We start from the raw sequence: 21716 nt of genomic DNA, 5'->3' as shown, positions 1-21716 counted from the left end.
AATTCCACTGGACTCTATCACGGCTCTCAGAATTACTTAATGTAAATGTACGCTACAGATGATGTAATTTAAAAAATCCCTAAGTATATGAAAACCCTGTTTACTCAAATGTTTCAAATCTGGACATTTCAAGATCTGTACCAAAAAGCAGAGCTCACCATTGATTGCTAAATTATTCAGCTAGTAAATAGCTTAATGGAGAAATTCGAACAGATAAAAAGAACATCACAGGAACAAAAGGCTTGTGTTAATGAAAGGGATAAGGAAAAGAGAGAGACTGCTTTGAATCATTGATGCTGGTCACATACCAAGCCTGTATTTTAATTGTATGTTTTATTTTTAATAATAAAAAATAATTATTCACTCCAGTACAATACAGCAGGTTCACCCAGATCAGAAGCTCAAGGCTTAATAAAGCAAATCAGTACAACGCATTTTAAAAAAAGCAAAATTGCTTTTTCCTCCCAATAAATTTGGTCCTAAATGTGCTGATTTGTCCACAAATCTTTACATTACAAAATGTGGTAGATAATAACTCTTTAAATCTGATATGAAACTTCATTTTTTTTAGTAAATATATTTAGCTGTTGGACACTACCTGCCCTGTGCACCCTAAAGCATTCAATTCAATAATCCCACCTGTTTCTATAAGAAAAAAAATGGGGACAGATGTGGCATGGTGTGACATATGCTAGAGATGGCTGTAAGCTCTTTGGGGCAGGAGCCCTGTCTTCTTGTATTTGTCTTTATAGTGCTCAGTGTTCATCTGTAGAGCTGTAGAAATAAGATGCTTACAGTTCAGGTTTCTGTGTATAAAATTTGCCTTACATGGTTTTATTTTCAAAACCAGGTGCCCAGTTCACTCAACAGGCTCATGAATATTGATTGCCTGCCTGCCTGCCTACCTGTCTATCTAGGCATTGCTATAGCTCTTTTCACTATAGTAGCTAAACACTGACTGCAAACCATCCAGAAAGAAGTTTTTGCTTTGAAATCATGCCAAATTCAGTGTAATACGATTTCAGTATGAAACACGGCAAAATTTGGCAATTTTGAGTAAGTTTTGCTGTGAGATTTTGAATTTGTTTGAACCCAGAATGCTAAGCTAGATTTGGAGGAAGGATTGAAATGACATTGAAAAGAATACAAGAAATTCAAGCCCTCTGCCAAAGTGACACTACCAAGTCATAGAGCTCCTATTAATGTACTAACCTGCTGGATTCCTGGTGCAAATTTGTCCCTGGTGTAGACCTGTTAGTCAGTGGAGTCAGACCAGTGTCTTATCTGGCCCCCAGTATACAAATTCTGATGTGGGTCAGAGAAGTTTAGCCTTACATGCACCTTGCCTAGTTCAAGCCATTGCTATTAGAACTTCCTTTTGAACAGTAAATTTCCTACCAGTTGAAAAAAGTGTCTTGTGTTAATGGTGAGATATTAACTAGGCAGTTTGAATTTTTTCCCCTAACTATTATATATGCCTAGCAACTGAGCAAGAATCAGGCATTGTAGATTGGTGTAAAGCATATTCAATACATTGTGGATACAGTGTGTATATATAAATACATAGCTCAGTGCAGCAGCAATGTATTTCCAGCCCTGTTGAATTCCTTGTAAACACATTCTTTATCTAGTCAAAGTAGTTTTCGTCAGAAAAAGATAGCTGAGAATGAAAGTTATTTTAGCAAACCCCTTGCTTATGAGAGTGAAGGGTGAGAAACTCAGACTTAGTGTAGCCTTCAGGTTATTGTATATAGTGGGCCAGATCCTGGGACTTGCTGAGTACCTGCCCAACTCTTGCACCGGTACCACCTATCAAGGTCAGTGGGACTTGTAGGTTCTGAGAAGATGCTTGGCATCGTTTAGGCTTTGGGTATAGTTTATATAGTACGCAATTAAGGTGCTTTGTTGCTTGAATGTGTTTTGTTCAGTTTTAGAAACTACACCTGCTTCTGCAGTATTCCTCCCACTGAGTGGGGTTACTGTACTTAGGCAATCAAAAAGGACTGAAATCCAGTGGAAAAAGTTGACTTTCAAGATTTAAAAAAAAATCCCGATGAAACAAATTTAACACTAGTCACAGCCTTAAATTGTGCTTTTCAATTACTGTCAAGTCCACGCCTGGGATCATCCAGGGAAAAGCAGTTCATCCCAAGCACTAGCTTCTATTGCCATATTATTGATGGGAAGGTACATCAGTGACTGGCGGAAGGGTTTTTCCCAGGGAAGACCAAGAACGTGACTAAAGAGAATTTGAAGAACTAGCTCCTCCACTTTCCTCTAATCAAATAATTAGAAATCATACTGATCAGGGTCCAGCGGTGGTGCTACCTGTACAAGACTTTAAAAATGAACAGCCATCCTTTGATCATCAAAGAGGAGCTGTTGAGCCCATTTCTTATACTGCTCAAATCTGGTCAGGAGAATTGGCTTCAGGCCTGGTGCCTTCCCTGCAAGTCTGTAGATTGATAATATCACTGTATAAAGCACGGCATAGTCTATTTGCATGCATGCTCTGTACCCTGGTAGGCTCTGCAGCTTTTATTTGCTGTGCTGTGTTTTTTTTTTTTTTTTTTTATTGGTTTCTGTTACAAGCTGACCTTTCTGCTGAATAAGTGCCTCCTGCAGAGTCAAGATCTACAACCTTCTAGGTCTCAGGCAGTCTAGAAGGCCCTTCATATTTTCTGTTTGGAGAGGCCTGAATGAATCAAGACTGATTTGTGGCCTCCAGAACAAAACACCAGAGTAAAGTGGGATGTCTCCAGAAGAGTTGAAAGCCTTTGCCACGCAATCACCTTTTAAATAACTTTCCTCCTGCTATCTTACTGGCATAGCGTTGAAACAATTGCTGCAAGGCAGGAGGCAGTTAATCCCACAGAGACTGTTTACGGCTCAGAAGTCCAATCTGAGTTATGGAGCATTCCCTCAATCTTATGGATGTCACTAGAGTGGAGGTTGCATTAGTCTCCAGTGGACCATCTCACTATCCCCCTGCATTGTGGTATGGTTTAATTATTCCTCCCCCATCTCTGATAGATAGTTGTCTAGCTTTGAGTATCTTCAGTGATAGAGAGCCCATAACATCTCCTGATGTGTTCAATTGTTTAGCGGGTCTTAAGCATATGGCTCCTTGGGCATTATTTTGGTTTTGAGTTCTTTGAGTTTTTTTTTTTTTTTTTTTTTTAATCTTTGTCATTTTACCCTTTTAGAGTTCACACACTTGGCATAACATTTGTTTAAAAAAAAATAGTTGATTGCACTGCATCGTTTCAGCTGTGTTAGTCTGAGAAGTTTGGGGGTGGGGAAGCAGAGGCCTCAAAGCCATTGATCCTATCTTTATAACTTTGCCCTTTTAGCTTGGAACAGATGACTTGCAAGGTTGCTCAGAATTGCACAGACAGAGTCAGAAGGACCGAACTTTACATAAACCATTTATACTAAATGTTTGGTGTGCTGGCAACATAAATCAACAACAATATCCATTACAAATTCATCCCTTTATCAGTATTATTTTGAGGGAACCGATCCCAACATGTGGGAATGAACCATACCTCTATAAGTCTAGCCCTTTGTAAATTAATTATTCCGGGCACACAGAGCCTGCCCCTGCAATGTAGAGTAATTCTTCCTAGCGAACATCCAGGATTTTAACTTCAGTGGCAATAATAAATAGAAAAAAGTCTCAGGTGATGCCACTATTTTAAAGTAATTAATCATCTTCCCCTCAGTGCCCCCTCACTCTCTTTTTTTTGCTTCTTTTTAACAAGGGATTTTCTGTAATAAATCTTTAATGATATATGTTAAAAGCCATTCATTAATTTAATCTTGGTCTGCCTGCTTCTTTTTTTGATGCTTTTTATGCTGAACATTATTAGTTTTGAACTGGAAAAGTACCTAAAATAAATGTCTGTTTATAGAAAACTGATGGCTTAGTGCAGGAATCTCTGAAAGATCATTTCTTGTTTTTTGAATGTCATGTAGTACATGTGCTAATAGAAATTGTTAATTAATACCGGTGGGGCTGTCAAGAGTAAACATTCTGAAGAGGCTGTATTGCTGCAGTACCAGAATTACAAGATGCCTTTCAAAAAATGACTTGTCTGTACCTAAGTTTGAGATGAATGAATGCTAATTTTGTTTCATAACACGTATCACATAGAAATCATTACTTGGACAATAATCTTGGATGTTATAAATGCCCATGTGCTAAACAAAGTTGCATTTTCTACTGTTAAAATAGCAGGTTAATGCTCTGACCTAGAAGAGACAATGTATCTTTAAATAATTCTTGTTAGACCTGACCAGCCATCATGTATATTCAATGTGACAGGGACAGATGTGACAGATCGGTTCTGACACACTTCCATACCACAAGTCAGTGGCTTGAGGTGACTCATGTCCTTCCTTTGATTCTGTCCCCTGCTGCAGGACAACACAACGATGCACGAATGAACCTTGCCATCGCCCTCACTGCTGCCAGGTATGGTGCTGCCACAGCCAATTACACTGAAGTGGTGCACTTGCTGAAGAAGACAGATCCAAAGAGCGGGAAGGAACGTGTCTGTGGCGCACGATGCAGGGATGTTCTTACAGGTATGAGGATTGCAATTTAATTCTAGGAGATATTTATAGAGTCGTGCCTAACTTTACCTAATAACTTTTATTGGTTATGGGCCTCTAACTTAAGCCACATTTCAGTGTAGGGAGAGAAATATTCGCGTTCTGCAGCCCATCATTCACTGGATAAAATCTACTGGGGAAATTATTCAGTTTTATCAGTTTTTGATTAATAGAAATGTGTTCATTAAAGAAACACAGAATTTATAGTTAAAAAAAAAAAAAAAAAAAGGATGGGGACATCTTAGATTTGGAAATAGCAAAGATGGGGTATTTCCAAAGTGCAGTGTCATGTCATTAATGTCAATCATCTTTAACTTCTGTCAGGTTTCCGTCCAAATCCTTATGCTTTGGCAGGGTAGACTAGGCTTTTACATTCAAAGCCTTCTGTCAAGCAAAGCTGACATTGTAAAATGCTGTGTTCCACATAGCAATAATACCTTTTACCAAATTCAAGGTTTGAGACACAAATGGCACCAGTTTTTCAATGATCTGTTCTTAAATACAGTTCTTAACGAAATAAAGGTGGGGGGAAAAGTCCAGCATGCTCATTTATATTTGTAAAGGCTCTTTTATGGGTATCATTCCTTGTTTTGTATTTGACATTAATTTTTAAAAAAGAAATATTTGTTGTTAATTCCAGCTGTTTGGGACCTCTAGAGTGACACAATATACTTTACAATAGGTTAAGTGAATAGATAAATTAATAGTCCAGATTGTCAGTGAACAGCGAAACAAATGGGGTACGTGATTGATGCTGTGTTCTTTCACAGGGCAGGAATTTGATGTCAAAGCCAAATGTGTTATCAATGCTACAGGACCTTTCACAGACTCTGTGCGCAAAATGGATGATCAGGAAGTATCAAACATCTGTCAGCCAAGTGCAGGCGTGCATATTGTGATGCCTGGTTATTACAGGTAACGATATTCAAAGCATAGCCCATTTGTAACAATCTCTTCTTGTGTCTATAATGAGTAAGGTGGTAGAGATACATTTGCAGCTTTTATGGTACTGCTTGAATGCACAGGATTCTGGCACTGTGCCTACTAGGAAAACAGTTTTATCCTACTCAAAAAGAACCAAATCGTGTACTACTTAATCAAGATTTACTAGGGCAAATTCCCACTGAAACTGAAGTATTGACTGCAGTTTTGGGGGGGCGGTTCGTTGTTTTTTAAGTGAATTCTAGAGCTGACTTCACTGATTTTAGGGGCAAGTAATATATAAAACCTCTTACGACATAAAGTTTTGATGATATTTGTTTGCGTCTTTCACATAGAAAATTCCACTCTTGAGTTTGTGTAGCGTTAAAGACTCTGCAGTGGCTAGAACTGCCAATAAATTGCCCTTCTAAGAGTATAGTTTTAACATGACTGGGGCCAGTTTATACAAATACAGTGTGCATTTAAAATCATAAATTAACCAGCACACTAGTAGAGTAGGAACCTTTTGGGTTTCTGGTCTGTTGCTTGTGGGGGCAAAGTGGCAATATGACAAAGTTTTTATTTGGGAAATATTGAGGAGTTGATTGGAGGGAATGGGGACAGCAAGGTAGTCCCTCTTGGGAAGGAATCATAACGAGCCCAGTGGGGGACTCTGAGGTTTAAAGGAATCCTTGTGGATCTGAGCTATATCTAGGATCAAATTCACTGCTGATGTAAATGGAATTCGTTCCATTGAAGTCAGTGGAGAGGTTCCCATTTACACCAGCAGAGAATTTGCCCTTACTTCTAATTCACCTGTGGATTTTGCTGCTGCTGTTTAGGGACACCAGTCCCATAAAACTGAGCTACTTTTTATCTGCATTGAGAATTCTCTCTCCCACTTTTGGGACTGTTGCCTCAGTGCAATGAATCCTGGAACCATCTAGAAAACAGTACTTGCATCTGAAGAAGTGAGGTTCTTACCCACGAAAGCTTAATACTTCTGTTAGAGGGTCCTGTGGCACCTTTAAGACTGTGACTTTTTAATCTAGAAAACAGTGACTGTTGGAGCTGAGATATGAGCATTTGGTACCAAGGAGTGTACTTCCAATCACTCCCAGTTCTTTTCCTACCATAGTACTTAGCAAGGCTCAGTACTGCTGCTTATTTGAATTACTTAGCAGTATGAACCTTATAAAATGAGGGTCATATTTCCCACGTATCTGAAGTCATGCACCTTATAGAAATCCACCTATTCCTTAATCAGATAACAGGGCCGGGATGAGTTTGATATTGTGCATTTCTGTATTGCCTTCCATCTGAACACTGTAAACCACTTGAGTTTGATTTGGTGAAGTTGACACACACACATTCAATGACAGATTCAGGATTAGAGCCCAGATCTCTTCACTCCAAGTTGTATGCAGTAACTACAAGGTCCTCTTTCTTTTCTCTGTGTAAGTGCATAAGTGTATGCAGAGGATGCTTTCTAATGTCATATCAGGAGCATGTGTATGAAGTCAGCTGCCTTTCTTCTTTGAGAAGAGGGCCTGGAAGCAGAAGTTTTTTTTAAATTTTTAATGTTAAGTTTTGTGTTTGGGCAAGGATACAGTCCGTTTATTACATAATAAACAGAGTGGTTTGAATCTGTGTAATTTAGAAAGTTCCTTTATTCAACTCTGTTCCTCAGCGTATGTCAGTGTGGGCATTTCTTTACCTGTAAAATAGTGTCTACCCACACATAACCCCTCCACAATACCACTGATTAGTTAAAACTACATTGATTTCACTTTAAGAAGGCCAAGGAACAGTCTCCATAAGAGAAAAATATTAATAAAATTTAATCTTAATTGTACACATAAATTAGCAGCAAGTCTCTACTATGAGTGCCAATTGAATGCTGCTTAATGGAGAAGATATGTCATTTCATTGCAACCACTTTCTTCATTGGTAACCTCCTTTATAAAAATTTTTGTGTAGTCTTGTAGTAATCAGGTAAAAGCCTTTTATGTCTAAATGTAGATAAGGTTTGATTAATTTAATGTTAACACAATGCAGTTATTTCCTAGTGGATTCTTACATTTTGATACTCTTCATTAATAGTCTCCTCTCAATAGTATTCCTCCTCTCATTAATTCTATTCTTAGTACTCATGTCCTTACACAAGTAGCTACAGTATGTCTCTCTCACACTCTCCCTTATGTACGTGTATTATATGTAAGTGTCACTGTTTTTTCTGCTGCTGTTGTCTGTGGAGATGGAGACAGGATTTAAACTACGTGTGTTGTGTGGGCCATAGCCACCTCCTGTCTCGAACTGTCTGTTTTCTTATATATTTTTAAGTTTTCTTACAAATTCTAATTATAGTTTTCTTTTTTTGTCACAGATGTCCTCCCAACCCCCCAAAAGGCCATTAGTTATTCTCAGCTCCCACCTAATACCATTTTAACTTAAATTTACCATATATTAAACCCAAGCACCACTAAACTTATTAAAATTCTTATAGTCATCATGTTTTTGTTTAATTGCATTTATACTATTTTACTCCTCTGCCTCCACTGGAAGTCTATTCCATTTATCTGTTCGTTCCACTCTATTTATAATATACTATCTTCTTAAATTATTACAGGTATTGCCTCTTGACTGAAAACCTAATCCCCCTACAGCCTGGAGAGAATAGATAGTTCTGGTTTGTCTAGTGACCTCAAATCACTAGACTTAATTTTGTAACCTTTAGCTAGTTTAATTTCTTCATATTTTAGTGGTCTTCTCTTAAGACTAAATAATTCCAGTTTTGTTGTTGTTTCTTCATATGAAAGTTTCTTCATATTTCAGTTAACATCGGTTTCATATATGCTTACTCTCCAATTTAACTGTTTTGTTCTCTGCATAAAGTAACCAAAACTCAGCACTACACTCCAGGTGTGGTCCAATCGCTGAATCAAGAATGATTTTGGGCAAGTTCTATGGCCTGTGTTGTACAGGAGATCAGATTAGATATTCACAGTTGTCCCTTCTGGCCTTGGAATGTATGAATTGCTTTATAAAGATACTGCAGGATATTCTTGGATTTAGAGGCCCTTGTTGAAACAGGGAAATATCTTAATAGCTTTTTTTACTTCAGCTGCACAGTGGATAAGGTATTTAAATATTATTTCTATTGACAAACCCAGACCCATTTCACACCCTGCTGTTCTATGCTACTGCTATTTAAACTTTACTTAATTTTTGCATTTTGTACCTAAATACATTATTTTATGCTTACACATTACATTTGATATGCCACCTGTTTGCGCATATGCTTAATCAAGATTTTCCTGTCAAACTTCAGCATTATTATTTATTTTGTTTGTATTAGGATAGTAACCACAGCTTGTTAAATACTGTCCACTCAGATAGAAAGACCCAGTTGCCGCTTTGAAGAGTAACATTTAAGAAGGCAAGCAACATAAAAGGTGTTGGCGTGGGATAAAATACATGCAGTATTTTAAACAATAAATACAAACGGTTTCCATCTGCCCCTCCACCTAGCCATCAGCTGACTGGGTTTTTTTGTAGGCATTATGGTCTTGGGAGATCTGAAGTAAGAGAAGGTGGTGTTCTGAATTGTTTTAAGAAGAATGTTCCATGCACAGAGGGAAGCTTGGCAGATTGCTGCAAGAGAAGCAGTCAAATGGGGCAGGTCAAGGCTGGTATAATTGAAAAAGTGTATTGGAGGTGGGGCATGAGATAGGAGAAGTGAATAAGCAGGTTGGAGCTGGGTTATGAAAATTCTTGATGCTTGAACTTCATGTGGTGGATAAGAGAGTATAAGGATTCAAAGAAGATTCTGCATGTCTCTAAGTCTTTCCCACTCCCTCTGTTACTCTTCGTTCTCTTCAGTTCCTGTCCATCTGCTCAATAGTGACGATAGGGCAAATGAAGTCTTTCTACCATTAGCTATATTGCACCAGCTTAATTCATCTTTAATCATGTTGTTCTGTCATTCTTCATTTGTATATCTAGTGCATCCTCCGTCTTCCTCTGTTTCTAGTTCCTTGCACTCTGATGTGTATCACCATATATGGTATCCTTTCTGGGTCCATTCTTGACTTGTATCCAAATCACTCTGTCTTTCTTGAATCTGTTACTATCATCTGCAAATGCAACAATCTAACTCATGAATTCACATTTTTAAAGAGTATTGGTTCCAGTTTCCACAAAGGATACACACCTTGTAACCCAAACTCTGTGCTAGTTAGCTTATTTCTAACCTGTTCTTTACCCATTTTAACAATCTATTACCCAAACCACATTTACAAACTTTATTCATTAATTTATCACCTGAAACTTTTTTGAAAGTTTTCTGAATATTCTGATACTGTATATTAAATCTCTAGATTCCCCTTTCTCTAAATCAATAGTTTTTTCATTTTAAAAATTAATCATTTGTCTGGATGTGATTTACCCTTCACAGATCCATATTGACTCACTCCTATTAAACTGTACTTCTCCAAATGTATCCTTAAACTGTCTATAAATATCTCAATATAGATGCTAGATATGTAAGCTTGAAGGTGTGTAATTTTCAACTTTTTCCTAAATATTGAAAACTATTTTTTTCCAATATTTTCATAATCTGTGTAGCCTTTCTCAAAATAATTAACACTTCAACTTGTGGCTGTCTAATGTTATGCATCTCCTATGGAGGTAACTCATGTCTAACCAATTCTTTGTCTAGATTAATCTTAATTAAATAGTTGCTAAACCTTGTTTTGTTTGTTTCCTTCCATCTGCATCCTCCATGGAGGTCTTTTCATGATCAGGTACAGATTCAGAAGGGAAAAAACAATTTAGTTCCTCTGTTTTCTTCAGAGTCAAGTCTTTACTTTGCCACCCCAATGAAAGCTCCTCGCTCTTCCCTGGCTCTTGTTTTGGTTTCCAGGATATTTAAAGAATCCTTCATGTGCCAATATAGCTATTTTTTCTGTTTTAGTAATTAGGTGTGGGATTTTCAAAAGAGCCTAAGGGAGTTAGGCACCAACTCTTATTCGAAGTTCTTTTAAAAAGAAATTCCTACCCTAAACTCCAACCTCTCATTTGCATTCCAGTAGCACATGGGGTACATCTATACAGCCCGTAGCAGTGAGTCTCCCAGCCCAGGTTGACAGACTTGGGCTAACAGGGCTCACACTAGTGTTCTAAAAATAGTTGTGTAAACCGTGCTTTGAAGTTGAGGCTTTGGCTGGAGCTCGGGCTCTGAAGCCCAGGGAAAGGGGTGGGCTTTCAGAACCTGAGCTCCAACCTGATCCACCACTTCGAAGTGCTGTCTACACAGCTATTTTTAGCACCAGCTCAGGTTCATCGAGCTGGGCTGGGAGGCTTGTTCCTGCAGGCTCCAAAATGTTGTATAGACATACCCATTGAGGCCCCAATTGAGAGAATCTTCCCACTCTGCTTGGCACTGTATAAACAGATAGTCCTTGGCCTGAAGAGCGTGAATCGACAAGATAGGCAAAGGGTGGGAGAAAGGAAGCTTTATGATAATTCTTGTTTTACATATGGGCACTTGAGGCACAGTTAAGACCTATCCAAGTTCACACAGGAAATTTGTGGCAGAACTGGGAACTGAACCCACATTTCCTGAGCCTTAGTTCCAACATGGCCTTAATTACAAGGTCATCCATTGTGCTTTGTTATAGAGACAATTCCACAATAAGCCGTTCCCTATCTTTATACTCACCTTTAACATATTTTTTGCCTATTTATTTAGTGGTGTTTTGCCTCCCAAATACTTCTCCCCACCTTTGTTCTTTAGCCATTTCAAGGCTGGAACCTTCAAGACTAACCTGTTTTGTTTGATTTCTAGGAGTTTCTAATGCCTGCTTCCTTTCCTCCCCATTCTCCACAACTAATTGTAGGGCATATGCAGAAACAAAAAAAGTATCTGTTCTCTCAGGACAAGCGTAGATCACCTGCTAAATATAAGCCACACCTTTTCTAAAAATTAAGCTACCTCAGAGCTAAGTCTTATATAACATTTCCAGTCCAAGGAAGCCATTTGAGTTTTATTTTAATAGCAACTGTGAATAAATGCAACTTCCATGTGTTTTCAATGCATGCAGACATAATTCCTGTTCACTTTAGTGGTATTTTCCTGTACAGATTCAGAAGGCAATCTAGCCCAGCATTGATGGAGTTAGTAGGCAAAGTGGCTTTTTATACTCAGTTTAAAAAAATAAAAAAAGCTCATGAAACTCCTGTTCCTTTGCTATAGTTTTCAGGTATATGATAAAAAAGGTACACACTTTTACCTTCATTTTAGAATCATAGAATCATAGAATATCAGAGTTGGAAGGGACCTCAAGAGGTCATCTAGTCTTAGGTTACTGTCGTATTCTCTATTCAAAAGGCTGTCCAGAAATTGTATAACCACTAGTCTAGCCAGATTTTTTTTTCTTTTTTTAGGTGTAGTCTTTGGGTGCATTCCTGCAAACACTTGCACTGGAGTAACTTTACTCACAGGAGTATTCCCATTTCTGGCTTTTTAAGATTAAAAGATCTGTTCTCAAATATATATAATAGGCACACGTACACACATTTATATTTTTAAGAGTGGGTCTAGTGGCATTATATCTGTATGTCAAACAAGATTGTGTTTCAGCTGAGAAGAGTAGCATTGATTGCTGCATGTATATGACATGGGTAAAGACATTTAATTTCATGTTGACCAACTGACCCTGAACTCTCACATATAAAACATTCTTCTTGAAACTTAGTTTGACCAACACTCGCTTGCACCTTTTTCAAACATTTATTTTTATTCACTATTTTGCCAGGCCTTTTGATTTTAATCAAATCTGATTTAAAACGATGCACCTGGAAAGTGCATATTATACAAGGTCCATACTGATCATAATGTTGTTAGATAACACTAACTAGATGCTGCTGCTAGTTAGCACTGTTACAGTTATCCAAGTTATTTTTTGCAAGCGTGCTAGCAAATGTCCAATCTTGGAAAGACATGCTATGTGATATTAGTTTTATTGTTCAAAGTTCTGGGAGCTGTGGAAGCAGTGGGACAGTTTGCTCTCTGCCTTGGTCTCTGATAAAGTCAATTCATGACACAGTTTCTCCTTGGGGAAACAGGCATTTGTGTTTGGGCTGAGTTCCTGGAAAAAGCCTGCATGCTGTTTGTGACCACCTCTGTTCCTGGACTGGTCTATGTATGTAAACAAAACAAGTTATATTTAGCATATTCCCAGAATCCACATAACTGATTTCTCCTCCCCTGGGAAGCTGATCTGTGAGGCCCGAATATCTGCTAATGATCAATGGAAGGCAACAGTGTCATTTAATAAAAAAAAAAAAAGTCTTGTCCCACGCCCCTTAAAAAATCTTGGTTGGTGTGTATTTTTATCTGAGGTTGCACTCTGCCTCCCTGTGATGATGCTCCAGATTGTCCCTATGCAGACACCTGCTACAAATTCTGTGTAATTTGCCTTTCAAATAATCTTTCACACGTTCACACACTGGTGTTAGCATTCACACCAAGAAAGCTCATTAACCCTAGTGGGCCCAGTTTGGATGGACAAGTAGAGGCTGCTGGCTGAAAATCTGGCATTCTCTGTTGCAATTTATCAAAAATATGGTTACTAGAGTAAGAGAATGAAGAGAAATGGGACAACTTACTGATTGATTGGCAGATGAACTAGTGGAAGAAAGATGGAGTGAATGGGATGAACTAATTAAGTCACTGATATAGCTTTTATAATCTATCAATTTACTGTAATGCAACCTATATTACCTCAACTCTGCTGAAATGGCATATCTTTTATATCTGCCATACTTTCTTGCGGTACTTGTATAAGACAATAGCTTTCTATGAACAATTCTTTTCATCTTTAATACAAAAATCAAAAGAAGCATTCATAACAATTAAGGGAAGAGAAAGCACAATTGTAGAAGACAGGTACACAAACAATAGGAGGTTGCATCACATTACAGGTTTAGCAAAAAGGTTTTGTTTCTGAATGCCCCATAACCAAGCTAGGGTCTTTAGCTGAAGAGCATGATGGACAAATGCTTAATAGAATTCTGTACACAGTTCTGGGCATATTTTATGTAGGGCCTGGCTCTTAATTTGTATGTAAGAGAAGTTGCATACAGCAAGGTCTCCCAGTAAGCACTAGAAGTATTTCAGCTTACAAATGCTCAGCAGATAGCAGGTGCTTCATGGGGGGGGGGGGGGGGGGGGGGAAAGGGGTCTTGTAAATGAAAGTCCAACTTTCCTTTCTCCTTTTAATAAAAATTAATGAAAAGGGCAGGGCGCTTTATCAAAGTAGTCATATGCCTATTTTTAAAATGTTACTTCTGACCAGTTACCATAGTTAGAAATCTTTTTTAGTTTGACCCTAGATATTTTGATTTTCAAATGATAAAGGTCATCCAATTTTTTAAAAAATTGGATACCTGCAAATAGTAGGTGGATCAAAATTCCTTACACACAGAGCTATTCATTTTTACTTATTTTTCCTGTCTGTGTACTGATCCTAGCATGAATTAATGAAAAATATTAATATAAAAAGTATATCAAAATTGTTCTCTGAATACTGAAATGAAATTAGTCTTTGCACTAGAATTTGGGAAATATTTTATGCTTCTGGTGTTAGCTATCCATTTTATGGAAGCTTTAAACAAAACCTTGGTCTTGACTTTCAATTAACAACTAGTAGTGACTGAATATGGATTTAAGGTATGGGAAGTGTCTAGTACTTGCAACTCTTAGGGCCTGAACCAAAGCCTATTGAAATTGATGTGAGTCTTCCCATCGACTTCAATAGTCTTTGGATCAGGGCCTTTTGTGACTTTCATGGAAATAAAAGTAAACCAGCAGCCACCCTGGTCAACCTTGCTTTAGGGTCCATAAAAGGTTTTTGTGGATTCTATATATCAAGACCATACGTTTTAAGACTCTGCTTGATGATCCCCTATCAAGGTTGAGCATTTTGAAATACTGACATTTCATCTCACTTCACCACCCCCTTAATTTATAAGCGTTCACATACAAATTCAAGCAGAAAAGTTCTAATACATGAAATTGCATCCACTTAATATCGGCAATATCAGTCAATTGAATCATAGAGATATATGAAGAAGGGGGAATAGCAGTAAGCCTGGACTTTAATTTTCATTTGATACAATAATGACCCTCTTTAATGTGAAAAATATTAAATGATATATATTCAACAACATTATAATGTAACCAAATACTTCATTTTGGAATCCTAAATTATTACCAAGTATTCTTCCTTATTCAAACTACATCTGAGTGTCCTAATATGAGTAATGCAGCACTAGCAAGGTATGTACCTCCTAGCTCAGGAGTAGGCAACCTATGGCATGCGTGCCGAAGGCGGCATGTGAGCTGATTTTCGGTGGCACTCACACTGCCCAGGTCCTGGTCACTGGTCCGGGGGGCTCTGCATTTTAATTTAATTTTAAATGAAGCTTCTTAAACATTTTAAAAACCTTATTTACTTTACATACAACAATAGTTTAGTTATATATTATAGACTTATAGAAAGAGACCTTATAAAAAGGTTAAAATGTATTACTGGCATGCGAAACCTTAAATTAGAGTGAATAAATGAAGACTTGGCACACCACTTCTGAAAAGTTGACAACCCCTGTCTAGCTAATTATGTTACACTAATATTTTGTTATGGAAGATTTTCATTAAAAATAAACTGAAATACAGTGAAAGTGGTTTCACTGTCACCTGGTTCTTGAATCAGGAAAAGGGTGGGAATGAGTGCTCATGTTTCAAAATGTCAACAGCGAAAAGTTGTTTTCAGGCAGTTTCTTTGAGTTTTGGGTCTTGAAATACAGAGCTCACCAACATATAACTGACAAACATAGATACTAAAAGAAGATAGTGCCAAAAACTTGCATTTAGCTGCTTGGTTTAAGGTGCTTACTGGGAGATTAGATTAGGCTCACAGTTGTGTAACTGGCTACTATGATAACTTCCTTAGAAGTTTTGGTCTCAAAGTACAGACAAGACTTCTAATGTTACTTTCCTTTTGTCTTACATTTTAGCTCCTTTCTTTCCTTTTCACTAATAAAATCAGTTATGTTATACTTGCAAGGAAAATATTTCTATGAATCATAGGCTCCTTACTGTAAATAAAGTAAATCTTTATAGTAAATATAAGGGAACAGTGTGCACTTTTTTGCACTTTTTATATATCCTACAAGTTCATCAACCTCGTGCTAAAATTGTAAGTAGCAAAGAAGTTATAAATACACACAAAGCAATAACTTTGTATTAAATCTGTCTCCTTGCAGACATACTGGAGCTCATTTGTATTTGTTATAATTGGAAGCTTCATTTCATGGTTCTTCCCCAACCCTTTGTTTTTCACCTTACCTTATTTGCATAGTATTTATTCATTATCCATTCTTTGCTTTAAAAATCTTACCTAAGGTATTCAGTTTGTACCACATCTCTCTCACATCACTGTTCTTAAAATTCACAATTTTTTAAATAAAAAAAAACCCTTATGGCCAAGATTTTCAGCAGTGACTCGTGCTTTTGAGGGCTCAACTTGAGAGATGCCTGGAGCCTGAATTTTTTTTTTTTAAGAGCGTGATTTCCCCACCACTCTTTTGAAAATCAAGTTCCTTGGACATAGGGTTACCATTCGTCCGGATTTACCCGGACATGTCCTCCTTTTTGTGCTAAAAATAGCGTCCGGGGGGAATTTGTAAATAACTCACAATGTCCGGGATTTCCCCCCTCCCCGGCAGAGCAGAGTGAGCGGCTGGGAGGGCTGCAGGGAAGTCCCGGGCTGGACTCAGGAGCAGCTGTAGAGGAGCCGGATCCGCCCTGCATTCTGAGCCAGCAGCTCTCCCCTGCAGCCCATCTCCGGCAGCACTGTGCAGGGCCAGGGACCGGGTTTTGTGTTGTGCTGGGGAGCGCAGCCACGTGTCCGGCTTGCACAGAGCCCAACACTCTGTTCTGAGCAGCAGGGTAAGGGGGCCAGGGGGCAGGAGAAGGGGCAGGGAGGTTCTGGAGGGGGGAGTCAAGAAACGGGGGGGGGTCGGGAGTTCAGAGGGGGGCTTTTTGAGGGGAGTGGAGAAAGTTTTGGGCAGTCAGGGTACAGGTAGGGGGTAGGGTCCTGGGGGGCAGTTGGGGGGGTCTTAGGAGGGGGCAGTCAGGGGACAAGGAGCAGGGGGATGGGGGGTTGGGAGTTCTGGGGGGGAACTGTCAAGGGGCAGGGGTGGGAAGAGGGATCGGAGCAGTCAGGGGTCAGGGAGCAGAGGGGTTTAGATGGGTTGGGAGTTCTGGAGGGGGCTGTCAGGGGGTGGGGAGTGGTTGGATGGGGCGTGGGAGTCCCAGGGGTCTGTCTGGGGTGGGGGTGTGGATAAGGGTTGGGGCAGTCAGGGGACAAGAGGCAGGGAGGCTTAGATAGGGAGTGGAGTCCTGGGGGGGCAGTTAGGGGTAGGGGTCCCAGGAGGGGGCAGTCAGGGGACAAGGAACGGGGGGAGGGTTGGGGGTTCTGGGTGGGCGGGAAGTGGGAGGGGCAGGGGCGGGGCTAGGGCAGGGCTCCTCCCGTCCTCTTTTTTGCTTGCTGAAATATGGTAACCCTACTTGAACATGACTAGTTGGAGACTTAGAAATAAAGACACACAAAGATCAAATCATTGGCCACTTAGGAAAATCTTGGCCTAAGAACATAACAAAACTTCATTTGCAGTTCTGTTTGACTAAAAACAGTGTCAGTTAATTCATTCTAGTGACGAATGATTTTGTCAATAAACTAGATACTTTATTTGATGTCAGAACTTGAAAATGAATAACCTGTCTTTATTCCAGCCCCGATAACATGGGGCTACTTGACCCAGCCACTAGTGACGGACGAGTGATTTTCTTCCTGCCGTGGGAAAAGATGACTATTGCTGGAACCACAGACACTCCAACTGAGGTCACACCTCACCCAATACCTACAGAGGAAGATATTAACTTTATTTTGACTGAAGTGCGCAACTATCTGAGTTGTGATGTTGAAGGTAAATTTAACGAGCTTTGTTTTTGACGGGAGGGGTGCTGTTGTGTCTGCAATGTCTGAAAGTGAAACTATGCTATCACTAAAGTTTTGCGTGATTTGATTTACCATGCTTTTGGTATTTTGGGACTTTGTGACATAAAGGTCATACTTACCAACATTCCAGGGTAATGCAATTACTGCTTTGTCAGATGTACCCTTCATACACTGTTGTGGTGGAAGATGTGGAACACTTGAGGGTACATCCAGCGTCAAAGCGTGAGTTTATTGACCAGCCTCAACCAACTTTTTGTCTAGAAACAGTTCTTGACTCTTCCAAAGTCTTAATTCTGGTTTGTATTTTTTTACCACTTTGTCCTTAATATTTGCCTTTTTAAAAAAAAAAAAAAATTGGCATGTATCCAATATGGTCAGTTTTCAGTTCAGGGGCGGGAGGGATTAAGAGCTAAAAGCGAATTTTTAAAAATAGAATAGTGATTGCTTGGGAGGTTCGTTTGATATAGGGCACTCAGATGGGAATGACCTGTTTGCATTCAGATTGGTGGTTTAGAGTTGAAAGGCTTCCTATCTCATTACCAAACCCTTTAGCCATCCTGTCCCCTTCACCGTTGTTTTTAAAATGATTTTGTGAAAACGTTTGCGTTAGCAGAGATATTAAAGTAAATCTGAAAAGCACTCTGCCTGCTGGGAATGTAACAGTGTCTTGTAGTTAGATTTAGGAAGCCTTCTATCCAGAGGCTGAAAACTCTAGCTTACTTGTTTATTCTTCCCTGAAATGGGTAAATTGATAGTTCTGTTTTTGTATCAAGTTAAGAAAAATGATCTATCCAAAAAATGTACCATCAAATCTCTTGAGCAGAAGTTAATCAGAATGATGTGGCGTGCCAGGCAGGTGGTTGGTTGAACTAAGCTATGGCTCAGAGTATTGAATAGGACAGAATTTTTGCAAGGTATTTCACAAAAGTAGTTTTCTGGAGTGTTTAAAGCTTTTGAAGGAAACCCACCTAGGTGCATGCTGTTTTTCACGTATGCAATTAGCAGTGTTTATAGATTGCCTGTTATTGAATTAACAACTGTGCTGGCCGTATCAACTCACTGCAGACCTGCTTTTTTGCTGCCAGAGACAGTGCCAGGGTTATCAACTTACACAGGCTTGGATGTGTTCCAACTATTTAATTATAGTGTCACACATGCTGCTTTTTCTAGTTTCTTTAGTTTATAAATGTAATATGGTATCTTATTTCTGTGATTAGCACTTCATTTTGGCGGGTTAAACATGCTGGCAGAGCAACATCGATTCTTAAATCTATTCAGTGCTCTTTTGGGATATTTTTATAGTATGTTATCGATTTTCAGTTATCAGTCATGTGAAAGCAGAATCTTAAAAACATACCCCAAAATTCTTCATCATAAAACAAATCAGTCAATTTTTTCCTTTGTAAATTTAATAAGCAACACAATTAAGTTTTATAAAAGCCTCTACTGTTCTCATGTTTTATTTAAAAAGTGAAATGATTATAGAATCTACTTGTGGTTTTGAAAATAAATAATCTAATGGTATAAACAGATATGATCTATGCTAAACCTGTGTTGAAAAGAGATTAAATTTGTTATAACTTGGCATTTTTAAATAATTTGGTATTTTATATATTATAAAAAATAATGTGGAACATCTTTTAATTACAGTAATTAAAAAAGATGCAAGGTCTACATCACAAAAAATATGGCTTTGCGGACTGATGGAAAAATTCAGGCTGCCTGTGCAGATTCCTTATACGGTTATCAATGCACTATGCAGGTGTACTTCTCTAACTGTATGTCACCTACTGCAGGCATTCATAGTGCTCCCATCCCCATGGTATGTAAGAGGAATGGACTTTGTATCTTGCACTAATTGGCCTCAATGGGTATGTCTACACTGCAATTAAAAACCCGTGGCTGGGCCTGTCAGCTGACTCGAGCTAAGGCGCTGTTTAATTGTGATGTAGACTTGGGGCTTGGGCTAGAACCCAAGCTCTGGGATCCTCCCCTTCATGGGGTCCCAGAGCCTTGGCTCCAGCCCAAGCCCAAACATCTATATTGCAGTGAAACAGCCCCTTAACCCGAGCTCTGTGAGCCTGAGGCAGCTGACACAGGTCAGCCTCAGGTGTTTAATTGCGTATAGACATACCAATAAGTCACATGGTTGAAGCAAAGTAGTAGATGGTTTTTTAGAGGCTAGGGTATGCTGTATTTAGTTATACCTCCGAGGGCTTTTTATTTTTACTATTTGATGCCTTCAGGTTTTATATCTATTATTGAAAAGTTAAAATTGGTTTTACGGGCATACTAATAACTGACAAGGAACCAAGAAATAGCATAGATAAACATCTAGCTGGTTGGCCATGTATTCTGATAGGATGGGAAAAATCAAGATAACTTTGTCTCTAACGGTGCTGAGGATGGGAAGTTTGAAATCCTCTTACAATATCTCTTGTACCTGAGAAGGACAGTTGAATATGGACCACATGGACTCTTGTTGATTATGAAATATGTAAGATGGGGCCCTTTTAATGTCATTGTATAGTAATCTGAGAACCCAAGCAATATTGGAGGTTAGTCTGGAGCACAAGTTGTTGGAGTACTGGAGCTCTGCTAATAAAAATGCATTCAACCCATAGCTGTGTGTGCACCTGGATATACTTCCACAAGATTTATTTGTCCAGATAAGAGCTTGGGATAGTAACCCAATCATTTTAGAAGAATTTTTGAAAAGTGTATTGGAAACAAAATATCAGGCATGCAGACAGAAAAAAATGATACCTAGCATGTTTAAATGCGTGAAGAGAAAATGCCCATCTGAAGTCAGAGACATGAGTGCATTGCACAGATTTAACTTACTGGTTGGTTTTCAAGCCTTTTGATTTTTCCAGTTTGAACAATGGACCTCTCTAGTTCTGGATGCCTTTTTTTCAGGTTAGAGTCTAGTGGGGTAAAATGTTTGACACTGATAATGCTGTTCTTTGATTCTCTAACCCTGCCCATTCCACTGCTCTGGAAAATCTCTCATGTATTTTAAATTACTTTCTAAGGCTGTGACTACATTTCAAACTGGAGATGTAATTTCTAGTTCAAGGAGACTGTGATAGGGTGTACTGGGCCCTTTGATTCCCCTGCTGGTGGTACCCCACCCCAAAAAAGGAGCAGTAAAGGTGGGTCCTTCAGGCCTGCCTAGAGAGGCTGTAGGGAAGCAGTCAAAGTGCAGCAGGCCCAGTTAAAAAGTAGCTACAGGGCTTGAGCAGATGAGTTCTGGCAGGGACCAGAGGAATAAGGAAGGGTGATCCTTGCTGGTGGCTGTAGCTTAAGGGAGGGCCAGAAGTCTGGTTCTGGTGACATTTGCATTCCATAAGCGATAACTTCAGCCCTGCGGTAAGGGTGAAGAGGAAGGGGCTACATGGGAAGAGGCCCAGGGAATAGCAGCAGCAGCAGCAACTATTATAGGAAGCAGCACATGACTTCTACTTATAGGGTCCCTAGGTTGGAACCCAGAGTAGTGGGTGGGCCCGGGTCCCCCCACTGGCAGGGTGGCCTGAGCCCCAAGAAGGGGATAAGGCTTGTTTAGAGGACCAAGTGAAGGGCAGGTATTGAAGTCTCCAGGAAGAAAGCCCTGGGAACATTGCTCTATATAGGGCAGACACAGACTTAAAGATAGCCCAGAAGGGGCTGAGAACTGAGCCCAAAGACAGGGCTGCAGATACGAACCAGGGCACTGTGATAGGCCCTGTTGTACCTTTGTTACCCCAGAAGGGGTTCCCTCATGTGATGAGCCACTGAAGACCTGCCTGGCAATAGCCAACAGGGAGCACCAGAAAAGGGAAGATTTCTGGTTCGCACTCTGCCAACAAGAGGTGCTCATGAGAGGTGAGTGTCCCCCATCACAATGGCATACGGATGTAGCCATTGGTGGTGCGAGGGTCTAACAATCCTGAGTACGTATTTAGGGTCTCGGATGGATGGTACTTTGGGCAGCTAACCTCTTCCCCCAACTTGCACTGCTGTGGCTACGCTCTATTTTTAGCGCACTATCTCAGTTATATCTAGAATGGGTATGTCTCCTCAAGCTGCAATTTACACTACCAGCTCTAGTGT

General features: G+C 39.4%; 1 protein-coding gene across 5 annotated transcripts in view; it reads left to right on the top strand.

The window, feature by feature from the left end:
- GPD2 (glycerol-3-phosphate dehydrogenase 2) overlaps positions 1 to 21716 on the top strand; it is a 119634-nt gene that overhangs the window by 79446 nt on the left and 18472 nt on the right. For all 5 annotated transcript variants that reach the window (XM_054044110.1, XM_054044107.1, XM_054044106.1 and 2 more), the window contains 3 exons: positions 4426 to 4590; positions 5388 to 5532; positions 17399 to 17592. In XM_054044110.1, the coding sequence (XP_053900085.1) occupies positions 4426 to 4590; positions 5388 to 5532; positions 17399 to 17592 (504 nt within the window). The remainder of the gene's footprint in view (positions 1 to 4425; positions 4591 to 5387; positions 5533 to 17398; positions 17593 to 21716) is intronic.

Source organism: Malaclemys terrapin, chromosome 11 (assembly GCF_027887155.1).
Source record: "Malaclemys terrapin pileata isolate rMalTer1 chromosome 11, rMalTer1.hap1, whole genome shotgun sequence".
Taxonomy (NCBI): domain Eukaryota; kingdom Metazoa; phylum Chordata; order Testudines; family Emydidae; genus Malaclemys; species Malaclemys terrapin.
Note: the sequence above shows the minus strand (reverse complement) of the source record. Positions and strands in the feature narration are given on the sequence as shown.